Source organism: Dipteris shenzhenensis, chromosome 28, assembly GCF_047967505.1.
Source record: "Dipteris shenzhenensis isolate YYH24624 ecotype China chromosome 28, Dip_SZ_1.0, whole genome shotgun sequence".
NCBI lineage: Eukaryota > Viridiplantae > Streptophyta > Polypodiopsida > Gleicheniales > Dipteridaceae > Dipteris > Dipteris shenzhenensis.
Window position 1 is genome coordinate 13,621,648 of NC_141623.1, and position 22,503 is coordinate 13,644,150.

At 42.0% G+C, this 22,503-nt stretch overlaps 1 protein-coding gene across 1 annotated transcript; it reads right to left on the reverse strand.

Annotated features, from left to right (window-relative positions):
- Positions 1-14,318: 14,318 nt before the first annotated feature.
- Positions 14,319-17,846, reverse strand: LOC147883202 (putative pentatricopeptide repeat-containing protein At3g01580). Its single transcript, XM_087399827.1, has 2 exons — positions 14,735-17,846; positions 14,319-14,689 (listed from the first exon to the last, which is right to left on the reverse strand). The coding sequence occupies exon 1, from the start codon at positions 17,700-17,702 to the stop codon at positions 14,934-14,936; it is 2,769 nt and encodes a 922-aa protein (XP_087255953.1). The 5' UTR covers positions 17,703-17,846; the 3' UTR covers positions 14,319-14,689; positions 14,735-14,933.
- Between the last annotated feature and the right edge of the window lie 4,657 nt (positions 17,847-22,503).

The window sequence follows — 22,503 nt, forward strand, 5'->3', positions numbered from 1 at the left end:
TTGAGTTGGCGCCACAGGGTTTCAACATGCTAGGATCGAAAAATATACTTCCCAAGGAAGGAAATGCCTCTTTCTTTGCAATTGTGACTATGGAGACTCTTAGGTAGCCTTTGAAATAGTCTTTCTTCATGGTATTGTGACAACAAAAAATGATATTTTATTTTGAAACCTGTGGGAGGATGTGGGGCCCACAAGGTGACAAAAGCTAGCCATGGAGACAAAGAACCAAGAAGCGTGACGGAGAAGTTGGTGGCAGGAGACGGCTCTTTGCGGCTACTCTCATTGTGGCTTGTCAATCTTTTGATGTCGACTACTTTATTTCATGTAATCATTAATGTGAGTTTGACACTAACTAGAATAATTAGTGAAAATGATTGCAAATGTGATTATGAGTGGAGTGCATCATTGTAAATACCATGGGTATGAATTATAAAGAGCTTGGTATAGGGATAGAATGGTTTGAGAGATATATTATTTGCTTTGTAATTGGGAAAATAGAAATGAGTCATGTATTTTGAGTGGGCCAGATGACTACATGGCCTCCATAATGTATTGAAATAATATGGAGAGCACATGCCAGCACATGGAGGGCATGTGGAGGAGTGTGGAAGAGTGTAAAGTCAAGAGGAATCCTTCTAGAATTCCAAGGTGGTATATGGAGGATGTTGACATATGGAAAAGAGAGGGTCCCTATGGGCTCCAAGGGGAAAGACTCTTGACTTTCTCAATTCTTAAAGAGTCATGAGGATCTTATGATGGGACACCTGCCAAAATGTGCCCAAAAGGACATTTGATGGTGACCCATGTCCTTATGTCACTAGATCTGTGTTAAGGGTATTCTCTACTCCCCTGGGCTACTTCTCTGCTAAAGGAGATTGTTGCCCTTTCCATAACTGCAGTTGGGTATGGACAGTTTTGATCGTCTTCTGTAAACTGGTCATAACTTTCTACTCCGAGCTCCGTTTTGAATGAAACTTATATCAAAATCTTTGTCTTTTCAAGATCTATCTACTGATGTATTTAGATATTTGTTCCACTTGGTGTAATAAAAGTTATTGTTGTCTAAGTGGTCAGGTCTATTGTTTGGAGCAGTTTTGAGAACCTTTCATAAAACCATCATATCTTTCTATTCCAAGCTCCGTTTTGAATGATACTGATATCAGAATCTTTGTCTTTTTGAGATCTACGTTTCGTCTCAACCATCCCATTCAGCCAAATCATCCCTATCAATTCACACCTTTCACATCAGTTCACATTGTGTTGAGTCAAAAGATGTTCTTCCAACAATGGCTCGCCCTTACTTTTGGGGCTAACCGATTAGCTCAAATCAATGCTTCCCCTCAGCCTTTCTTATTTCCAATGCTAGAGTACAACCTCACATTTGACGTCTATATCTTTGTTTTGATATGAGAAGATAGAGAGTGAGTGTCTCTTTAAGCTTCATCTAATGCCCAAATCTCTCCTCTCTTCTTCAATTTGTGGGTTGAGACGTGACTAAAATCAAACCCCTAGTTTTGTGTCACATCTTTCGGTGGAGACACTGGGTAGGTTTTGCCTAGGATTTTCCTATCATAACCTCACAATGTCATCTTGTTTACGAACAAGGATTTTCTTCTTTGTGCTCATTTTCTGCGCAAGATGTACAACATTCTAGTGTTCCATGGATCAGAAGGAGAGGACCCAAGGAGTTACCTTCAGGAATTCAATCAAGCATGTCGCTTGACTGGTTGGTCTATGAAGGAACATGCTGAGATACTTCCAGATTTCTTGGAGGGTGTGACCTTAACTTGGTACAAGGCCTTGCCAAAAGATACCAAGGATGATTGGGAAAGCTTGGTCGAGACAATGAAGGAGAGATTTGGGACATTGGAATCACCAAATTCCTTGTTATTGCAGCTGGAGAAGATTTCCCAAAAGGAAGGAGAGTCACTTTCGACCTTTGCTATGCGGTATGAGGATTTATTCATCAAGTACCAACAAGCTACTTTGCATATGGTTGAGTCTTCTTCATCTTCTATGAGAGATTCTAAAGGTTCATGGGCAATGAAACATCTCAAGATGAGCAAATTTGTTTATGGTTTGGATTCTACCTTGCATGGAAAGGTTCTAAGCAAAAATCCCAGTAATTTCAAAGAGGCTCTTCAATTGCTTTGAAGAAGGAAGCGGCCATCAAATTGAGTCCGCATTTCAGCCATTTACAAGTGTCATGACCCCGGCACATCAGGTAGAGGTAGCCTCAACATCCCAGATATCTGCTCCCTCACTAGATCATAATATTGCACAATTGATGGCAGAATTTGTTGATTTGAAGTTGCACTTATGAATGCCAAGCCACCTAGGGCTCCACGAACTGACGATAAGCCTAGGGATAAAAGCAATGTTACCTGGTATGAATGTCAAGAGAAGAGACACTATCGTCCCGAATGTCCAAAATTGAAAAAAAGAGAAGACAAGAGTGTAGTACTCTTAGAAAGAACATGTTCAGAGGAGGAAGATGAGGAAGAAACTTTGATGCCATTGATGACAAGAAGTCATAAAACTAGGAGTGATGAGGAAGAGGAGGAGGAGAAAGAACGGAAACATAAGAAGAAAAAATCATCCTGAAGAAAGATTGGACAATCTTATTTTCGTCTTGGACAAGGGACTCTTAGTTATGATCTATTGACAGACCTTAGAGAGAAGACTGCACAAATCACATTTGGGCAGCTTTTGGCACTATCTCCAAAACTTAGGAAGGAATGGAGTAAATTGGTCAACACTAGGGAGTCTAAGAAAAAGAAGGAAAAGGATAATGGGACACCTATGGCACAAAAGGTAGACATAGATGTGGGAGATGATTTACTTGTTGTTGATGTCATCATAGATGGCCAGACTATTTCTAATGCATACATTGATGGGGTAGTTTTGACAATCTTCTGTAAAATGGTCATAACTTTTTACTCCGAGCTCCGTTTTGAATGAAACTTATATCAAAATCTTTGTCTTTTCAAGATCTATCTATTGATGTATTCAGATATTTGTTCCATTTAGTAGAATAAAAGTTATTGTTGTCTGAGTGGTCGGGTCTGTTGTTTGGAATAGTTTTGAGAACCTTTCGTAAAACCATCATATCTTTCTATTCCAAGCTCCGTTTTGAATGAAACTGATATCAAAATCTTTGTCTTTTCGAGATCTATGTTTCATCCCAACCGTCCCATTCAGCCAAATCAGCCCTATCAATTCACGCCTTTCACATCAGTTCACATTGTGTTGGGTCAAAAGATGTTCTTCCAACAACGGTTCGCCCTGACTTTTGGGGCTGACCGATTAGCTCAAATCAATGCTTCCCCTCAGCCTTTCTTATTTCCAATGCTAGAGTACAACCTCACCTTTGACATCTATATCTTTGTTTTGATCTGAGAAAATAGAGAGTGAGTGTCTCTTTAAGCTTCATCTAATGCCCAAATCTCTCCTCTCTTCTTCAATTTGTGGGTTGAGACATGACCAAAACCAAACCCCCAGTTTTGTGTCACAGTATTCATGTATATACGACACCCTTTAGCCACCAAATACCTTGGAGGAAGCATCTCTGTGCTCAACAAAAGCTACAAAACTCTTTTGCCACCAAATACCTTAGAGGTAGCATCTCTATGCCCAACAAATCTTGTAAAATTCAAATGTTTTTTTAGCTACTGCCTAGCATAGCTATTCTCTATATCTATAAAGGAGAGGTTTCCATGTGGAGGATTCTCGATGTTCAGGAACAACAAAATGGAGCTTCGAGGAGGTTTGGGGGAGGTAGGCTAAGGCTCGGGAAAGGAGGAGGAGGCTTGGTAGACTATGTGGTGGACTGTGTGATGGGCAGACTTGTGGCGCATGCTGACAAGATGACATAGCAGGCGGATGGGCAGATTATGCAACCTACGTGATGTGGTAGAGTAGATGGCAGATGGTGACATGGCGCAGAGCTAATGGGCAGATGGGGCAAACTGTGAGAAAGGACAGAGCTAGCAAGGACACGACATGTGGCAGAGGTAAATGACATAGCAGAGGGCAGACTGCATGCCTACAGTGATGTGGCAGAGCAAAAGATAGACCACATGGTGTGTTGATGCGAGACAAATGATGTGGCATGATAAACAGTAGGTGTGGCGGGGAAGAGAATCGATGACGTGGTGTGGTGGACGACTCTAGATGATGTGGCGAGGAGCCGGGACTCATTGACATGGCTATATATAAATATATAAAGATAAAGATAAATACATATTTATAATATATAAATATTATATTACAAATATAAATATAAATATAGATATCAATGTATATATAATATAAATAATATATTATAAATATAAATATGAATATTGTATTATATAGATATAGATATAATATAATATATAATTATATTTATATGAATATTTATTTATCTTTATATATGATTGTATAAAAATATAAATAAATAAACATAAATATATAGGTATTTGCATATATTGATGACACATAGAATTTATATAATTATATATATATATATATATATATATATATAATATAATATATATACAAATATTATACATATACAGATTAAATACATAGAATTTATATAATATTTATTTTTATAAATATAATATAACATACTATATAAAGATTATAATAAATTGTTAACAATATGCCACCACTGGTTAAGTGATGTGATTTGATGGACAATGGCAAGTCCATAGAGCCAGGATTGTGTCTTTGAGCTAGATGGGCCCAAGAGGATGGTAAAAGAATGAGAAGAGAGAGTGGTATAAAGAGATTAGGGTTGGCCCTCCCTTCAAAAGGTGACTTGCATAAAAGGCCAAATGGTTGACTTTGGTCTTCATTGTTGTTTGCACAAGTTTGATTACAAGCTCCCTCTTCTCGTCCAAGAGAGTGTTTTGGGTGTTCTCTTGTTTCCATTGTAGTGCCCTTGTGTTTGCCACTCCATCCCCCTTCACTCTCCTCTTCCCTTCTCCTTCTCCCTCTCTTCTTCCCTCTCCCCCTTCCCTCTTTCTTGCGTGGAAACACATTGCAACAATCCGGAGGCCGCTTAAGCGACATCCCCACGACACGTGAGTCACCGTCAAGACCCACCACATAAATAAATAAATAAATTATATATATATATATATATATATATATATCTAGATATAATATAATATATAAATATCTATAAATATTATATATATTTATTTATCTTTATATATGATTATATAAAATATAAACAAATATATATAAATATATAGGTATTTATATATATATATATATGATACATAGATAGATATATTTGTAGAGAGAGAGAGAGAGAGAGAGAGAGAGAGAGAGAGAGAGAGAGAGAGCACACTCGCAAATTGAGGGACTAAGGGAGTAGCCACAAGAAGAGGGGAGGTGAAGGGGGGCAAGCAACCACAAGGAGACAAAAGTGGGTGGTAGAATGAAGGTGAGGGAGGCTCAGAGAGTAGCTACAAGGAATGTTGGTGAGCAAAGGTGAGGGGGTCTAAGAGAAAATATGAAAGAATGAGTCGATGAGAGGTTAGGTGTGGAGGAGTGGGCGAATGATGATAGAAGCAAGGGGAAGCAACCATAAGGAGAGGGGAGGTGAAGGTGGAGCAAAGATGCTGTAGGTCGAGAGAACAACTCTAGGAGAAGGGAATGGTTAGGGACTAAGGGAGCAACCATAAGGAGTGGGGAGGGAGAGGTGGACAAAATTGAGGTGCCTTGGGAGACATTCGAAAGAAAAAATGGTGAACGAAGGTGGTAGGGGGCAGAGATTGAGGGGCAAAGGAAGCAATCATTCCACAAGGAGGAAGGAGGGAGACATGGAGCAAAGGTGAGAGAGCTGCTATAAGAAGAAGGGAGAGGGAGGTAGAGCGAAGGTGAGGAGGCTTGCTTGCAAGAATAAGGAGACGAAGTGGAGAGCATTTGTGCAAGGGAGGTGGTGAGTAGAGAAGTGGGGTGGAGGGAGGAGCCACAAGGAGAGAGGAGGTGAAGGGAGGGTGAAGGAAAAACTACAAGGAGAGGGGAGGTGAGGAGGGAATAATGAGTTGGAGTGGCGATGAGGGGAGCAACTGTTGCGAGAGAGTGAAGGGTGCCAAGACATCTAGGAAGAGAGGAGATAAAGTACAAAGGGAAGGACAAAAAAAAAGAGGTCAGAGGTGCTGATGAGCTTTAAGGTCATTAGGGGTAGATATCAAGGCTACACTTGCCTCATCTTTCATGAGGATAAAATGGTTGAGAAAATAGCTAATGGAATGTTTGAGAAAATAGTTCATTTGAGTTTAGCATGTGAGGAACCAAAGATTATGTATGAGTCCATAGCTTTAGTGGGTGAAAAAACCAAAGGGTGGTAATAAATCTTTACCCATCTATCCCTAACCCATCTTGGAGATGAGTCAAGCTACTCACCTTCATAAAAGAGACAACTCTCATTGACATTTGGGCCATGCTCGAGGGTTTTGATTTACGAAGATGACTTGCAAAACCATGAAAGAGAGGTCCTGTGAGGAGCTGCTACATATTTGCAAGCAATATTCGAGCATGTAGTGGCTTGGGCGCTAGCCTGGAAGCCCGTGGCGTCGGGGGGTGACCTTGAAGGACTTGCCCCACTAGCTTCATTTCCCTTGCAATGAGGCATGAGTGGTCTAGAATTACAATAAATTGGTACCTTAGAGAATCAAAGGGACAAATAACCAAATAGGAAATTGCTGCTTTCCTCGATAATTGCCTGCTATAGGGGTGGATAGCTTTAGTGCTTCTTGCCGCTCTCGATTTGGAGTTGTGAAATCAAAGTGGCACTGGATCATCACCTGCATACATTTGCACGTCTCATTCAATTTAGATAATCAAGTTGCAAACTTTCCAGCGAAAATAGCTAGATCTAGACTTTGCAACCATACGACTTGAAGAGTTGCAATCTTAAAGCGAAAGCAATCTACAATAAATTTATCTCCCGACTTGATCACCGACAATGCCCAACTCCTTTCAGTACACAAGTGACGAAAACAAACCCCGATCATAGCTCTACTCACTACTTATCAAAGCCTCTTACTGACATGAAACACATGCTTCGGTTGATTGTGGTACAGATAGCACACTACACGTACCTGTCCAAATAGTAAGAAACATAAATGCCTTGGAAGAGTTCGCAAATAATGCAACACAAAGAAAACTCCATCACGACACTATTGACAAATACGGAGATTGGGAGACAATGCGATCCAAAAGGGGACAATATATGTTTCCTTCATTGATTCCCTTCTTCCTCATCATTGTTACTAGTTGCATACTTGATGAGGGTCTCCTATTCATAGGTTCTGGTGACCTCAGTGGTATATGAGGATTTCTCATGTTTGCCAATTGCATGTCCTCATGATCTGGCACAGGAGGCCGCAGGAAAACACTTGTGTAAACATACACAACAATTGATTCAGCAACATCAATCTCACAAGATCTCCTATCACCCTTTAAATATATCCTGCAGACCATTGAGCAAGGTCTTTAGAAAGCCCAAGTACCGATAGTGCACACATGTGGTATTCCTTGTTATGTCCCAACTGATATTCCTCGTGATGTACCTTGTGATTAGAACTCATTAGATGGTGTTAGCAATTGCAAGGCCATTGTTGGTGAACATGTCTAAAGCTAAAAAATTGGGTGACAACAATGGTTGGGAAACGATGACCTTAGAGGAGGCACTCACTTCTGCTACTATGCTCTAGAAACTAATTCGCTCAGGTGCCTCCTAGTTTTGGAGCTTAAATGCCTAATGCTTTTAAGGCATTACTTGGATGAGAATGGTGTTGGGATATCTCAAAGTGTATGCCCCAGGCACACCTTGGTTTCTATGTGTGTGTGCTAGAGGCACAGTTAGGTGCCCATAAGCACTGTTAGGTGGTGGTAGAAGCCACATAGGATGATTGAGAGAATTAGGAGCAGATTGAGGAGATGATTGTGGAGCTCAGAGGCCATCAGTGATGTTAGTGATCATGTAAGAGGTGCCTACTTAAGGACCTCACCTTTCTTCATTCCATAAGTAAGAATTCTGAGTTTGTGTTCACTCCATGCTTTCCTTTCAGTTTACCAACATGGTTTCAGAGCCCTTTGATCCTCCTTGAGCCCATTTGTGCCACATCATCTTCTTCTTCTCCATCTTCTTCTTCTTCATCTTCACCATTTCTTCCCCTTCTTCCCAAATCTTGCTAAAGCTTGTTCTCCTCCGTTTCTCTGCCATTCTCCAAGCCCTTCTTACTGGAAATACCTCTTGAAGGGGCAAACTTCCACCTGCAAGCAATTGAGGAATCATCGTCGCTACTAGTTGCCATTCCACAAAAATCGGCGAACCTGTCTTTTGTGATTTCTCTGTGTCTGCTCCATCTTTCTCCAATTCCTTTCAGGGGAAGCTTCTCCATACTTGGGCTATCTTGTGTTGAAATTTGAGTAGTAATGGCTGCATATTCAAGGAGAAATCAAGCAAAAACCAGTCGACTTTGACGATGCTTCAGCCAACAATATCGCGCACCATTTTCCCCAACCTTTGTGTTGGATCTTCTCTGGTATATGAGCTTTCTTTTGCTTAAGAAAGCCCCTTTTCCTTTGCTTTGGAGAGTGAGATACAAGCCCTCCAAGTTCAAGCCTCTATTTTGGATAGTTTTGACAAGGTTGTGAGTGTGATGCTACATTAGATGCTACTTTCTAATGTTTTAAAGTGTTAAATAGCATCATTATAACTGTGGCTATAGCTTTGCTTTAAGTTGCTACACCTGGATTTTCTTGGAAAGCTTTCATTTAGCTACCTTTGTGAAGCATGCAAGTGAAAGCATCATTGATTTATAGTATGAAATTTGGTCACATATCTTTGCTACATTAAATGCTTATACTTTGAAGCTTTTTAGTTGTTTTATCTGGCCTTGTAAGAGAGAAGACACTGCCCAATTCTTGGGTTAGACCCTCTCATGGCTACCATCTTGAATATGGATAAGTTCAATGGTAAGGGCTTTCACACATGGCAGATGAAGGTTAAATTTGCATTGATGAGGGAAAACCTCTGGGGGCTTGTCAAACCGGCTTCAACTTCTTCTTCAACAGCCTCCAATGCTGGAGAATCCTCAGCTCCAACACACCCGGCAAGAGATCCTGCTAGAGAGGAGAAAGCATATGGCATCATTGCTCTTGCCTTAGGAGATGACTATATTCATCACATCTCTGACTTAGAGTCTCCTTCAGAAGCTTGGCAAAAGCTTGACATTATTTTTGGTGCTAGCTCTCACATCTCAAAATTATCACTTAAGATTGCTTTCTATGAATTGAAGATGGTTAGTGGCACTCCTTTGGCTACCCATGTCAATTACATGCGGAGTCTCATGACTCAACTTGCTTCTATCAACTCTCCTATCACTACAGATGATGCTATGGCAGTGTTGCTCAAGAGTATGCCTGAAGATTATGATCATGTTGTTACCACTTTGAAAAATCTTCCTAATCCTAATCTTGAAGGTCTTATCTCTGCTCTTCAAGAAGAAGAAAGGCACATGGAACTCCGGAGAGGCAATGACACAGCCTATGCCATAAAAATCCAGATGGGCAAGTTTGCACCTTGCAATCATTGTGGGAAGACTAATCACCTCTCAAAAGATTGCTTTAAGATCAATCCATGCAAACACTGCGGCAAAAACAATCATCATGAAAAGTTTTGTAGAGCCAAAAAGGAAGCAACTTCAAAGTCAGAAAATGCCAATCTACTTTTAGTTGATGTGCCTCCACAAGATGAGGCATCCTTTGAAGATTATGCTTTTTGAATCATCTCCATGTATGCTCCAAATCTCTCTTTTTGTTGAGTCAAGGTACTCAGCCTGGATAGTCCTCCAAAATGAATGAAATAAACTATTGTGTGTTTTGTAAACACCTCTGGTCACCATATGATGTAGGCCATGTGTATGTGTTTTTGCTCCATGGTACCTCCTGCAGACATTGTGTGCATGTACATGTAGGGGAGATAACCATTGGAAGGTCTTTTGTATCCCTTTTTGTTTACCTTACACCCATGGGAACCCTTGCTAGCTTGAGATCCTAGCCATTGATAGATCCATGACCACCATGAGATGGCATGTGACACCTTGTGCTAGATGTATCCTTGACATAGCCTGAGGCATTCCCTTGAGGGGGTGTATGTTGGGATATCTCAAGGTGTATGCCCCAGGCACACCTTGGTTTCTATGTGTGTGTGCTAGAGGCACAGTTAGGTGCCCATAAGCACTGTTAGGTGGTGGTAGAAGCCACATAGGATGATTGAGAGAATCTAGGAGCAAATTGAGGAGATGATTGTGGAGCTCACAGGTCATTAGTGATGTCAATGATCATGTAAGAGGTGCCTACTTAAGGACCTCACCTTTCTTCATTCCATAAGTAAGAATTCTGAGTTTGTGTTCACTCCATGCTTTCCTTTCAGTTTACCAACAAATGGCATTAGCATTAAGCACCAATGTACCATTGGCATAAATCTAAAGTGTTTATGTGTTTTCAAGTTTTTTTTGTAAGGGTTGAAAATGAAATACGCTGTAAAGTGCAAGACCTACATGCAATTGAGGGGGGAAATATATGCCTAATGCTTTTAAGGCATTACTTGGATGAGAATGGCATTGAGCACCAATGTACCATGCCATACATACCACAACAGAATGGTGTTGCCAAAAGGAAGAGTAAGTCACTGATAGAAATGGCTAGATGTATGATCAAAGGGAAATGGTTGCTTCATAAATCTTGGATCGAGGCTATTACATGAGCAGCACATGTCTTGAACAAATGCCCTACCAAATCCTTGAATATCATTACTCCATTGAGGACTAGCATGATAGGAAACCTAAGGTTGGCTATTTTGATTTTTTGGGATGTCTTGCCTATTCTCATGTGCCTTCACAACTAAGAGGCAAGATCGATCACAGTGAAGTTAAATGCATATTTGTGGGCTATAGCAATGGTAGCAAGGGATATTGTGTCTACAATCCATGCAATCGAAGGATTTTTTAGAGTAGAGATGTTGTATTTGTTGAAAATTCTACTCAACCACTAGCTAAATTGAGAAATTAGCATGATGTCTCACAAGATGTTTACTCCCATTGGGTTCATATACAAGAGCAAATCGATGCTTGATGGAAAGCATATTAGTTTTAAGGGTTTACACCATTGGGTTCATATGCAAGAGCGAATCAATGCTTGAAGGAAAGCATATCAGCTTTAAGAATCCATGTTGCACCACATAATAGTTCACAAAGAGTAGAAAGCATTGTAGAGCAATGTCTCATTGGTTGGCCCAGACTTTGTAGGATGATAAACTTTCAACTCCTATTCCTAGCCAAGCATGGATATTGCAGAAAATGCTAAAGAGCATGCACATAAGGCCTACATGAGTAGTTTTTATGACATCGATGAGACGAACTCTTATGAAGAGGCTCAAGAGGATGAGTACTAGTAAGAGGCTCTTGTTGCTGGAGAGGATGAGCAACAAGAAATCAATTCTATTCACATGGTATCTTGTACACTTAAAGAACAAAGGATTATACCGTAAAACAATTGATTTCATTTAGTGCTTTTCATTGCTATCATTTAGAAGTAGAGAAACATAACAACCAAAAACACTAGTAAAGATTTCATGTCTTCTTTCTCAATTTCTAAGATATACAGCTCATATATCATTTCATCCGATCGAGGATGGACAATTGAAGCTGGAGAAGATACACACTAGCTAGAATCCTGCAGACATGTTGACTAAGGTGGTAACCATGGAGAAGTTGAGCCCTTGCTCTATTTCAATTGGTCTTCACGAATGATGAACAATATGAGAGATAGCTAGATCCAAAATTTCAATGAGTGTAGTCATTAGTGGAGTTACTATGATCAATCTCCAAGTGAGAGACCCCCCCACGTCTGGCCCTTCACTCCTCCTTCCCTGTAAATATCCCCTCCACCCCTCCCAAATGTGTGCGTGCATGTGTGTGTGTGTGTGTGTGTGTGTGTGTGTCCCCTCTTCCCCTTCCCTTCCCCTTCCCCTTCCCTCCCCTCTTAAATACACGCCCACATTTCCAAGATGTGGCATGTGCCACATCATTCCCCGTTTCTCCCACCTCCCACCCTCCCCTCCTCCCTTCCTCATAAACACCCCGCCCCCCCCCCCCCCCCCCGTTTCCAAGATGTGGCATGCACATATCTTCCCCCTCCCCATAAATAACCCCCCCACCTCTCTAAGATGCCACACACAACAAGATGTGCTATGATTGGTGTCCCAATACCTAGTTTGTTGAGATTTGAAGGATAAGGACTACAAAAGAAGTTGAGGTGTTACTTGGAAGCACCTCTCTATTGGTAGAATTTTAAATTTGAAGCTTGAAATGAAAGTGGTAATTCAAAGTAGTAGTAGAGTCAATTATCAAAGGCAAAGTTCACCTTTAGTCTTGGTAGGGCAATATTTTCCAACAACCAGGACAAGACCGTGATTCTCGGCCGCTAATTTGAATTGGGAAGATGTCCTTCCTTGCAACATTGTCAAAGAGGTGCCTTCTGAGAGACAACTTCTCTACAACGAGCATATCTACCATGAGCTAAGTTTGTCGAGTAGCGTTGGTGAGACCAACATGGGGCCATACCAAAGGTAATCTACCCTGAAGCGCACTCAAATCCAAGGTAAGGTGACTAGGATTGTAGTGAAGATAATGCAAGGAGATGCTAAGGCAAGTGTAGATGAGTGAGACATCGACAGGTTCATTGTACAGAATGATGGGGCAACTTGAATGTCGAATGAGTGTGAAGCTTGGGGAAGAAGATTTGAGGAAGAAGAGAACAAAGGTGATGACCTTTGTGATAAGGATCGGTAAAATGCAGATGGGCAACAACCATGTGATTCTTCCTCATCATCTATTTCTTCCTTGGCCATGGTGAGATGATATTCTTTCAATAATCCTCCTCTCAACGGCTCCTTCAATTTTCTCTGTCAATCTTCTCTGATTCTTTGTGAGAGGACAAGAGAACTTGAAGGAGATTCAAATCCTCCTCGCCAATTGCCAAGATGTGGCTCTTCCTTAACTCCATCCTCCCTTGCCTCCCCTTCTTCCCCTCCTTTGCCTCTTGCACATCTCCTACTCTTGGATATTGCTCCTCTCCTCTGCTCCCTTTTGGTGCCTTTGGTTCCTCCTCCACCACCGCACGCACATCCCCTCTTCCTCCTTCCCGCAAACCCCCCTGGCAAAAAAAAAAAAAACCATTGTCTCACCGGCTCAAACACCACTCCATCTTCATTTGTCATTTCTCCTCGTCCTCCCTCACCTTCCCCTTGGTTTTGCCTCTCGTCTACTTTCTTTGACTCCCAAAACCCCATTCATATTCTCTCCTCCCATAACCCCTTCCATATCATCTTGTTTTTTTTCTTTGGGAGGGGGAGAGATGTGGCATGTTCCATGTGTGCCCTATCTTTTTTTTGCGGAAGGGGAAGGGGTCGTGGGTATATTTACAGGGAAGGAGGGTGGGGTTTTGTTTCTTTTCTTGGGAGGGAGGGGCGGGCATGAATAAAGGGGAGGGGGGGGATCAAGTGTGGTGCACACCACATCTTGAAGTGGTGGTGGGGGTATTTATGGGGAAGGGAGGGGCGAGGGGGACAAGAAGTGGTGCATGGCCCACCTTGTTCTGTGTCACATCTTTGAGTGGTGCGGGGCTATTTATATATAGAAAAGGAGGGAGTGCGGGGGAGAAGGTCGAGCACAAAGATGTGATGCTCGCCACATCTTGGAGTTGGGGAGTAGAGGAGGGGGGACTAGCGGTTTTTTTGGGGGACAAGAAGTGGCACATGCCACATCTAGTTGCGTGCCACATCTTGGAGTGGGTAGTGGGAGTGGGAGGGTGGAGAGGGAGGGAGAGGGGAGACAAGATGTGGTGCATGCCACATCTTGAAGTGGGGGGAGGGGGTACTTGTGGGAAAGGGGTGGGGGAAGGGAGGAGCAAGGAAGGAGGGGAGGCAAGGGGGGGAAGATGTGGTGCATATCTTAGAGTGGGGGGTGTATTTATGGAGAATTGGGGGGACGGGTGGGCAAGATGTGGCACATGCAAATGTGCCAGAGGGGGCACTTATTTATGGGCAAGGGGGGAAGATTTTTTTTTTTTGAGTCTCCCCTCTCCCAACATATGGCTCATGCCACATGTTGGGGGCACCTTCCTCTCTTCTCCATTGAAACTTTCATTTGTTATATAAGAATTTAGACATGTTTGTAGTCAAAACAAACGGAAAAGAGTTTTTTAAATGTTAAATAGCAAAATTCTACACCGAAAACATTTTCCCTTCCCTTCATTCTTAGCAGCAGATTCACCTTGTTGTCAAGGCAACTCTCTATAACACAAATCATAATCCCACTCAATTTCATCTCCTCTTCATAGACCAAGAACATTCCACATAAGAGGGATGCTAGCTACTTTTTTGTTTTGAGAGCCGACTTTACTGTGTGAGGCACTTACACCCACTAGACATCTCATGGCAAACTCTTTCCCCCCATCACTGTATATGCGCTGCCTCATCAATAGTCCCCACAAGCCACTTTTCTTCCTTGAAGACATGAAGCATCCCTAATAAGAGTACTTTTGCTGCTCTATCCTTGATATCAGGTCGCTTGGCAGTTATTACAAGACCAGAGATTCTTGACAACCTGTACGGATGTCCCTTCGGGTGTATTGACTAGAGCACACACAATAGCTAGTTTCTCACTATGCCCACATAGCCCATCTTTTTTTGCATCAATGGATATGCTTCGTGACACCTAATTCAAATATGGGAGATTTTTAAGGGAATGGTTTTCTAGCTTTGCAGATATATTTTTGCTTTGAGATGTCTTGTATGCCCCTTCATTCTCATGGTCTCAGCCTTCTTCTCTTCCTCCAGAATGTCCTGTTTCCCCCCTTCATTCTCACCGCCTCTTCCCTTCCTCCTGCATGTGAGCATCTGAATAGATGTTAGACATCAAGACATAAGATGCGGCAGCCCTTTCATCCAGTTGCACTGCCTGTTCGAAGGCTAGTCTCCCAAGCTCAACATTACCCCACTTTTGACAAGCACCCAACACTGTATGCCACACAACCAGATTAACATGGAAGGGCATCTTCTTCACTATTTCCACCGCCTCATCTAATTGGCCTGCACGGCCAAGGAGATCAACTATGGCAATGTGGTGCTCAATAGTTGGAATGATACCGTAGGCTTTGCTCATGGCCTCAAAGTACTTCTGGCCCTTAACCGCTAGACCAGTGTGACTACATACCGTAAGAACAACAGAGAATGTGATCTCATCAGGCTTTTTCCCTTCTCCTATCATTCTCTCAAGCATATTGAAAACAATTTCACTTTCTCCTTGCTGACCATATCCTGCCATAAGTGCGTTCCATGAGACTGTGTCTCGAACTGGCAGTTTGTGAAATGCTTCCTCTGCTTCTGCAAGCGAGCCACATTTGGCATACATATCCACCAAGGTGTTGCCCACAACAAGATCGCTTTCCAGCCCCTTTCTGGCAATCTCAGTGTTTAAATCTCGGCCCTTATCTGTGGCTCCTATGCTCCCACAAGCTTTGAAGCTGCAAACATATGTGACAGCATCTGGAGAGAGACCCTCCACTTTCATCTGTTCAAGAAAGTTCAGTGCTTCCTCACCAAGCCCCTGCTCTGCATATCCTCCAATCAGTGCAGTCCATGAGACCTTGTCTTTAGCAGGCAGCTTGTCAAATGCTTCCCATATTTCTGCAACAGACCCACATTTGGCATACATATCCACCAACGTGTTGCCAACAGCAAGGTCTCTTTCCAAACCCTTTCTGGCAATCTCAGCATGTATTTCACGGCCCTTGTCTATGGCTCCTACAATGCCACAAACTTTCAAGCTGCAAACAAATGTGACAACATTTGGAGAGAGACCCTCCAGTTGCATCCATTTGAGACAGGTCAGCGCTTCCTCACCAAGCCCCTGCTCGGCATATCCTGCCATTAGTGCAGTCCATGAGACCTCATCTCGAACCGACAGCTTGTCAAATGCTTCGCATGCTTCACCAAGCAAGCCACATTTGGCATACATATCCACCAGGGTGTTGCCAACTACAAGATCTCTTTCCAGCCCCTTTCTGGCAATCTCTGTGTGTATTTCTCGGCCTTTGTCTGTGGCTCTTATGCTGCCACAAGCTTTCAAGCTGCAAACAAATGTGCAAGCATTTGGAGAGAGCCCCTCCAATTGCATTTGTTTAAAACAGCTCAGTGCTTCTTCACCAAGTCCCTGCTCGGCATATGCTGCCATTAGTGCAGTCCATGAGACTTCATTATGAACTGGCAGCTTGTCAAAAGCTTCCTGTGTTTCTGCAAGTGAGCCACATTTGGCATACATATCAACCAAGGTATTGCCAACAACAAGATCTCTTTCCAGCACCATTCTGGAAATTGTGGCATGTATTTCTCGGCCCTTGTCTATGGCGCCTATGGTGCCACACGCTTTCAAGCTGCAAACAAATGTGACAGCACTTGCAGAGAGACCCTCCAGTTGCATCTGCTCAAGACAGTTCAGCACTTCCTCACCAAGTCCCTGCTCGGCATACCCTGCCATCAGTGCGTTCCAGGCAACTACATCCCGAACTGGCAGCTTGCAAAACGCTTCCCATGCTTCTGCAAGAGAGCAACATTTGACATACATATCCACCAAGGAGCTCCCAATAACAAGGTCACTTTCCCACCCCTTCCTGGTAATCACGGCGTGTATTTCTCGGCCCTTGTTTATGGCTCCTATGCTGCCACAAGCTTTCAAGCCACAAAGAAATGTGACAGCATCTGGAGAGAGACCCTCCAGTTGCATCTGTTTGAGACAGTCCAGAGCTTCCTCACCAAGCCCCTGCTCAGCATATCCTGCCATGAGTGCAGTCCACGAGACCTCGTCTCTAGCAGGCAGCTTGTCAAACGCTTCTTGTGCTTCTGCAACAGCCCCACATTTGGCATACATATCCACCAAGGTGTTGCCAACAACAATATCTATTTCCAGCCCCCTTCTAGCAATCTCGGCATGTCTTTCTCGGCCTCTTTCTGCATCTTTCAGCTTAGCACAAGCCTTCAGTACGGCCATAAAGGTATACTTGCTAGGATGTACAGAGTCCTCTTGCATTTTCTGGTAGAGGTTGAGGGCATGCTTTGAATCCCCACATTCAATATACCCCCTGATGAGAGAAGTCCAAGAATACTCATTCCGATCGATCAACTTGTTGAAAATCTGCTGAGCATCGCACAGGCTTCCAACTTGGACCAACATTGGGACGAGGTAGTTCCCAAGTGATTTATACTCTTCCAGCCCACTTTTGCATATGTAGGCATACAAGCGCTTGGTATATGCTGGAACTTTCTTTGTTCTGCACTTATGCAGTATGCATGTAAGGTTCTGGACTGAAGGCAGCTGGGGCATCCGTTCCAAGGACGTGAGTGCCTCCTCTAAGCTGAACGTTTCCCAGACACTCTCCTCGCGCACCATCGGAGAGTGGGTCAGGCTTGATTGCCTGCGCAGATGAGCTGCCAACCAGTTACAGAATGGGTCTCCAGTACGAAAAATTATGGGGCCGTGCATCTGAGCAAATATAGGGCGGCCTAGTTTCGTTGTGGTTGCATCAAACGTATGACAGCGGTCTCTGCCTCCTGCTGTGTATATGTTCATCATCATCGGGAGAAGAGCTTTGGGCGATTTGGGAGCTTGGAAGAATCACGCCATCGGGAGATTTGGGAGCTTTGGAAGAATCACGCCATAGGAAAACATGCCATGAAGGATGATGATGATTTTGCAAGGATTTATGATCAGCATATGCTTAAGGATGGTTTTCCCATGATGCATGGCAAACTTTGTGTCACAAAACAGTTGAGGCCAAAGGTTTTGATGGAGAGTCATGCCTCACCATATGTAGGCCATAGAGGCATCAATGAGCACTTCTTCTACTAGCCAACTTTGAGGAAAGATGTTGAGGCATCTGTGCGAACATGCATCACTTGTCAGAAGGTAAAGTGCTACAGCCATTACCCTTGATAGTTCTAGGCAAGCATGATGAAAAACATGGACGTGTATCTTGCACCATTGGTGGATGAGCTTCAAGCTTTGTGGCATAGTACTTAGGTGTATGATGTCTCACAACCCATCAACAAAAGAGGTGCGTATGATATGTTGACCCAACATATTTATTGAAAATTTTCAAAAAACCTCCAAGCTCATAAAATTGGAGATAAATTCAGAGCCTTTCACACAATTTATAACTATATTTACAAAACAAGTCCTCCAATTTTCTTTTCTCCAGGTCAAATCAAAATTCTCCTGTTCACTTGACACTAAACCCGGGTTTTTTGCGAACACTGAGGACGCCCCCTCGTGCTAAAAATGGGAAAATCGATGGAAATCATTTTATTGCTGTCTGCCCTCACCACCATGGGGGGTTTCTCGACAACCCTCGCTGTCTGCCCTCATCGCCATGGAGTCTCCCGACTACCGCAGATCACGTAGGTCCTTTCCTTAGGATCTTCAAGTTCAAAGGAGATTTTTTTCGAATGTTAGGCTCCAAGGTGACAAATGCGATGTAACACTCTCACAAGGAAGGGAAGGCATGCATTACAACACAAACAAGATGAATTACATTCTCTAGGTTTGGAGTTTATGGTTTTTGATGTTAATTGTTGGTTTGAGTGAGTAGGGAATGATGTAACCAATATAGGAAGTTCATTTCGGATTTGTTGTTTTCTATCCAATCTGTTTGTCCAAAAATGGTTGAGAGTTGATCCATGGATTGTTGTGGATGTGTTAATGAGTTGTTCCATCTTTGGACTCCCATGAAGTGATGGAGTTTTTGACATGAACCCATGTTGAGGACAATAGTTGGTGGACCAAAATTTTCATTGTTTTGAAGAAAAGATTCTCTATTAACATAGCTATCTTTATTAGTGAGTTCTAATCGTACTAAGTCTTAATAAGAGGTCCGCTCAAGTATGTTGTAGTTCCATGCATGGCCATAAAATGGTGTGAGAAAAGCTAGCTGCTCACAATGTTTGTCTTAATAAGAGGTTCGCTCAGGTATGTTGTAGTTCCATGCATGGCCAATGGTGTGGGAAAAGCTAGCTCCTCGCAATGTTTGTCTTTCAAGATGCTCAAAGGTGAGAGTCCCTCAAAGGAGAAAGAACTATTGGTTTGTCTTCAAAGTCAGCAACTTGTTGGCTATTGTATATTCTATGGACAAGAGTAACTCTTTCAAGCTCTTCCTCCAAAGTGACTAAATTGTTTATCGCCTCAGTATGTTGTTCCTGTTGTTGTGCTTGCAAATTCGTTATGTGCTCCACCCAAATTGGGTTGATTTTCACTTTGCTTTGTTTGTATAAAGGGCTATTGGCCAGTTCATTCAGTGCTCGTACCATCAAAGTGGGGTGCACAAGGTTGGTCATGTAGTTGTGAGCATACTCAAGTTTTGTTTCAAGCCAACCATGGCTATGGCACCCTCTACCGTTAAAAAGTAGGAGAGGACTATTGCGATCTATCCACATCTACAAAAACATTCACACACGCTTCCTTGCAAGCCAAACTGGTCATCATAGCTCAATTCTTGAATTTGGGCAGAATGTATTCTTATTGCCATGAGGCAAGCCTCAACGTCATTAAGCGAGCATGTGAACTTAATTTTGGATGCAAGAGTCATATTCTTGGACAAAAGTGTTGGGAGCTTGTTCTTGTGTATTTGTTTAAAGCAAACTGGGCAAAGACATCTTTGCTTAAGGAGACGTCATGAGCTGTCATGCCATGTTGCTCCAAAAAGGTCTTTGTTGCCATATATAGTCTCTTCAACTTATAGTGACAGGTCAAACAACCACAACAAATGCACGCAAATCTCAGAGAGTCTTCAATCTTTCTTGTGCATGCTTTTTAGATCTTTTCCTTTTCCTAGGTCTTTCGTTCTAGTGCTCTCCATGGATTGTTTGCTCTAATTGGTTGGCAGAGAGCTAAACAAATGTTATTAGATGTGTTTCTTTTATTGTCTTAGCCATTTTGATCCTATATATTTTCTTGGTAATTGCTTGGAGAGAATATCTTGTATGTGGGTATTGTGCACTATATGTGATGGCAATCTCTCTTGCAATCAAACCTGGTGAGCTTGCTAGCAATTGTGCTAGTTCTTCTTCATGGTCTTCACTCCACATAACGTATGCACGTTTGTTGCTTTTGAGAAACAATGGAGCTACGATGGTGGGAGGGCATGACTCATGAAGCAAAAGAGTGTGATAAGATTGTGTGGTGGAAAGCTTCACGTAGAACACCTTGGAAGTTTTTATAACATCAATCACTTTCTTCTTCTCTAGAAGGTGCATGCATAGAACGGTACCAAAATATTGAAAGCGAAGCCATACCAATCTAACTCCAAATGTAAGAAAACAAATAAGCTCCAAAATTGTCTTGGAACTTCAATGAAACTCAAATAATCGCTCTACACATGTATAGGATCAATTGCTTGTTTGAAAGTGACTACTTGAGCTTCCCACAAACCAAAGATGCAACCAATAGAGAACCTTTGCAGTGGTTTAGGGGGCTTATCTAATATTGCACTGCAATTGTGCATATGTACATTTGAGGATGCGTTTGATAAAATTTTCTGAAGTGGTTGGAAAAGCAATTCTTTTGAAAAAACACACTCCACACTTTATGGAATTAATGCATGGTGGCCTTAAAAAATTGATCTTTAGTGATCTTTGTAGCTTAATAGGGGGCAAAAGTTGGTGATGTGTATATCTAGAAGTAGGAAAACACATTTGCCATGTTCTCCCAATATTTGACATTGGACCACCTATTCATCCAAGCCTAAAGGGTGCTCTGAGCACAAGCTATAAGTGCAATAGTATGTGAAAAATCTATTATTTAGGTAGAAGAAGCCTACACATAATGTAGAATCATCAAATTCAATAACCAAGCAATTGTTAAAGACTAGCACTATGGCCGCCAAATTGTGGTACCTCTATTTTGCAAGGAAACTTTATAACGAATTCATTGTATAATAATCTAACAGAACGATGAAAAGCCTTCAGCATAAGCTTCCTGGCTATCTCCAAGAAGGCCTTATGAAGGGCCTTCCTTGGGCTTTTGTTAAGTGCGGAATGTCTCAGCACCTATCCCTCTTTTGGTGTGTTTCCCCAGAACTAGTGATAAGAATGGGCATATTGAAAGATGTAGATTGCCTTAGTACATCAACTACCTTCTCCTTGAGTGGTGTTGGCATTTTCCAAGAAAAGGGCTCAGCAAAAGAATGGAAATCAGTCTACAAAATCCAAACAAATTCAATAGGGTCAAAGAATGAAACATTCATACAAAGCCTGTGTCCCATTGAGGACTAAGGTTCTTTCATTAGCATATCCCTCTCTGTCTTTTGCACATGTTTTGGCTACCTTGGTGGAATGTTCAAACCATGAATATCCAAACGAAAGCAAAAATAATGAAATATGAGGTTGAAGTACAAAATCAACAAATGAAGGATACGCACCTTGCTCGAAGCTCCTCGTATCCATTGATTCACTAGAGTCCTCACACTCAACCATCCTTCTTCTCAACTAGGACAAGAATACAAAATGATATGATTGCAACAAATTGCACAACAATGACCTATCTCCATCTACCACCTATTTTATAGATATGATAAGTGTGTGCAACCCCTTGAGGCATATCCCCGCTATAGTAACAAATTTAAAGATTAGAATCTACATGATGAATGCAAAGATTTTCCACCAAAAACATCGATTCCAGATGTAGAAGTCAAGAAGAATTGATTTTCATAAATTCAACCTTCAAGCTTCAAGTAGCCTAGAAGCATATTGCATGTGATTCCAAATACTCAAACGATGTCTTATATGTATGCCAGGAAAAGAACAAGCGGAGAACACTGCATGCCACAACAAAAACAAATGATCGAGAGCCACTAAATTTAGATAACATCCACGAGAAAATGCAAAAATTGAAGCCATCGCAAATCTTTGATGCATGTCTTATAAGTGGAACTACTAAAATGACATATAGACAGTGCATGTGAAATCCATGTAGATATTTGATGGCATGCCTCTTAAGTGGGACTGACAAAAAAAACAAGTGGACTTATAAATTAATTTGTCCATCTCCTAGACATGCCAATAATATGAGAAACATACGTTTCCCTGTAAAACCATCAGTAAGACCTTCCCTCCATGGCAAGTGAAAAAAATTTGAAACTCAAACTATTTCATTATCTCTCCCTTAAGGGTAGTGCTAACAAGGAGAAGTTGAAGAAGAAGATGCTTCAATGAAGCACATTGAAGCAGTATGGCATTTGCCCACTTGAGCAACTACCCTCATTCAAATCTTAATGGATGCTCTTTGTTGCATGGAAGCGTAGGTCCTTGGCCTCGTAGTGGACTATAGGTGTGTGAGTGGGTGTGAGAGTGTCAAAAGAAAAAAAATAAGCACAATGAGTTTATAA

What these genes read in the sequence shown, in the direction of transcription:
- LOC147883202 (XM_087399827.1), bottom strand. Translation starts at nt 17,702, where the DNA reads ATGATGATGAACATATACACAGCAGGAGGCAGAGACCGCTGTCATACG.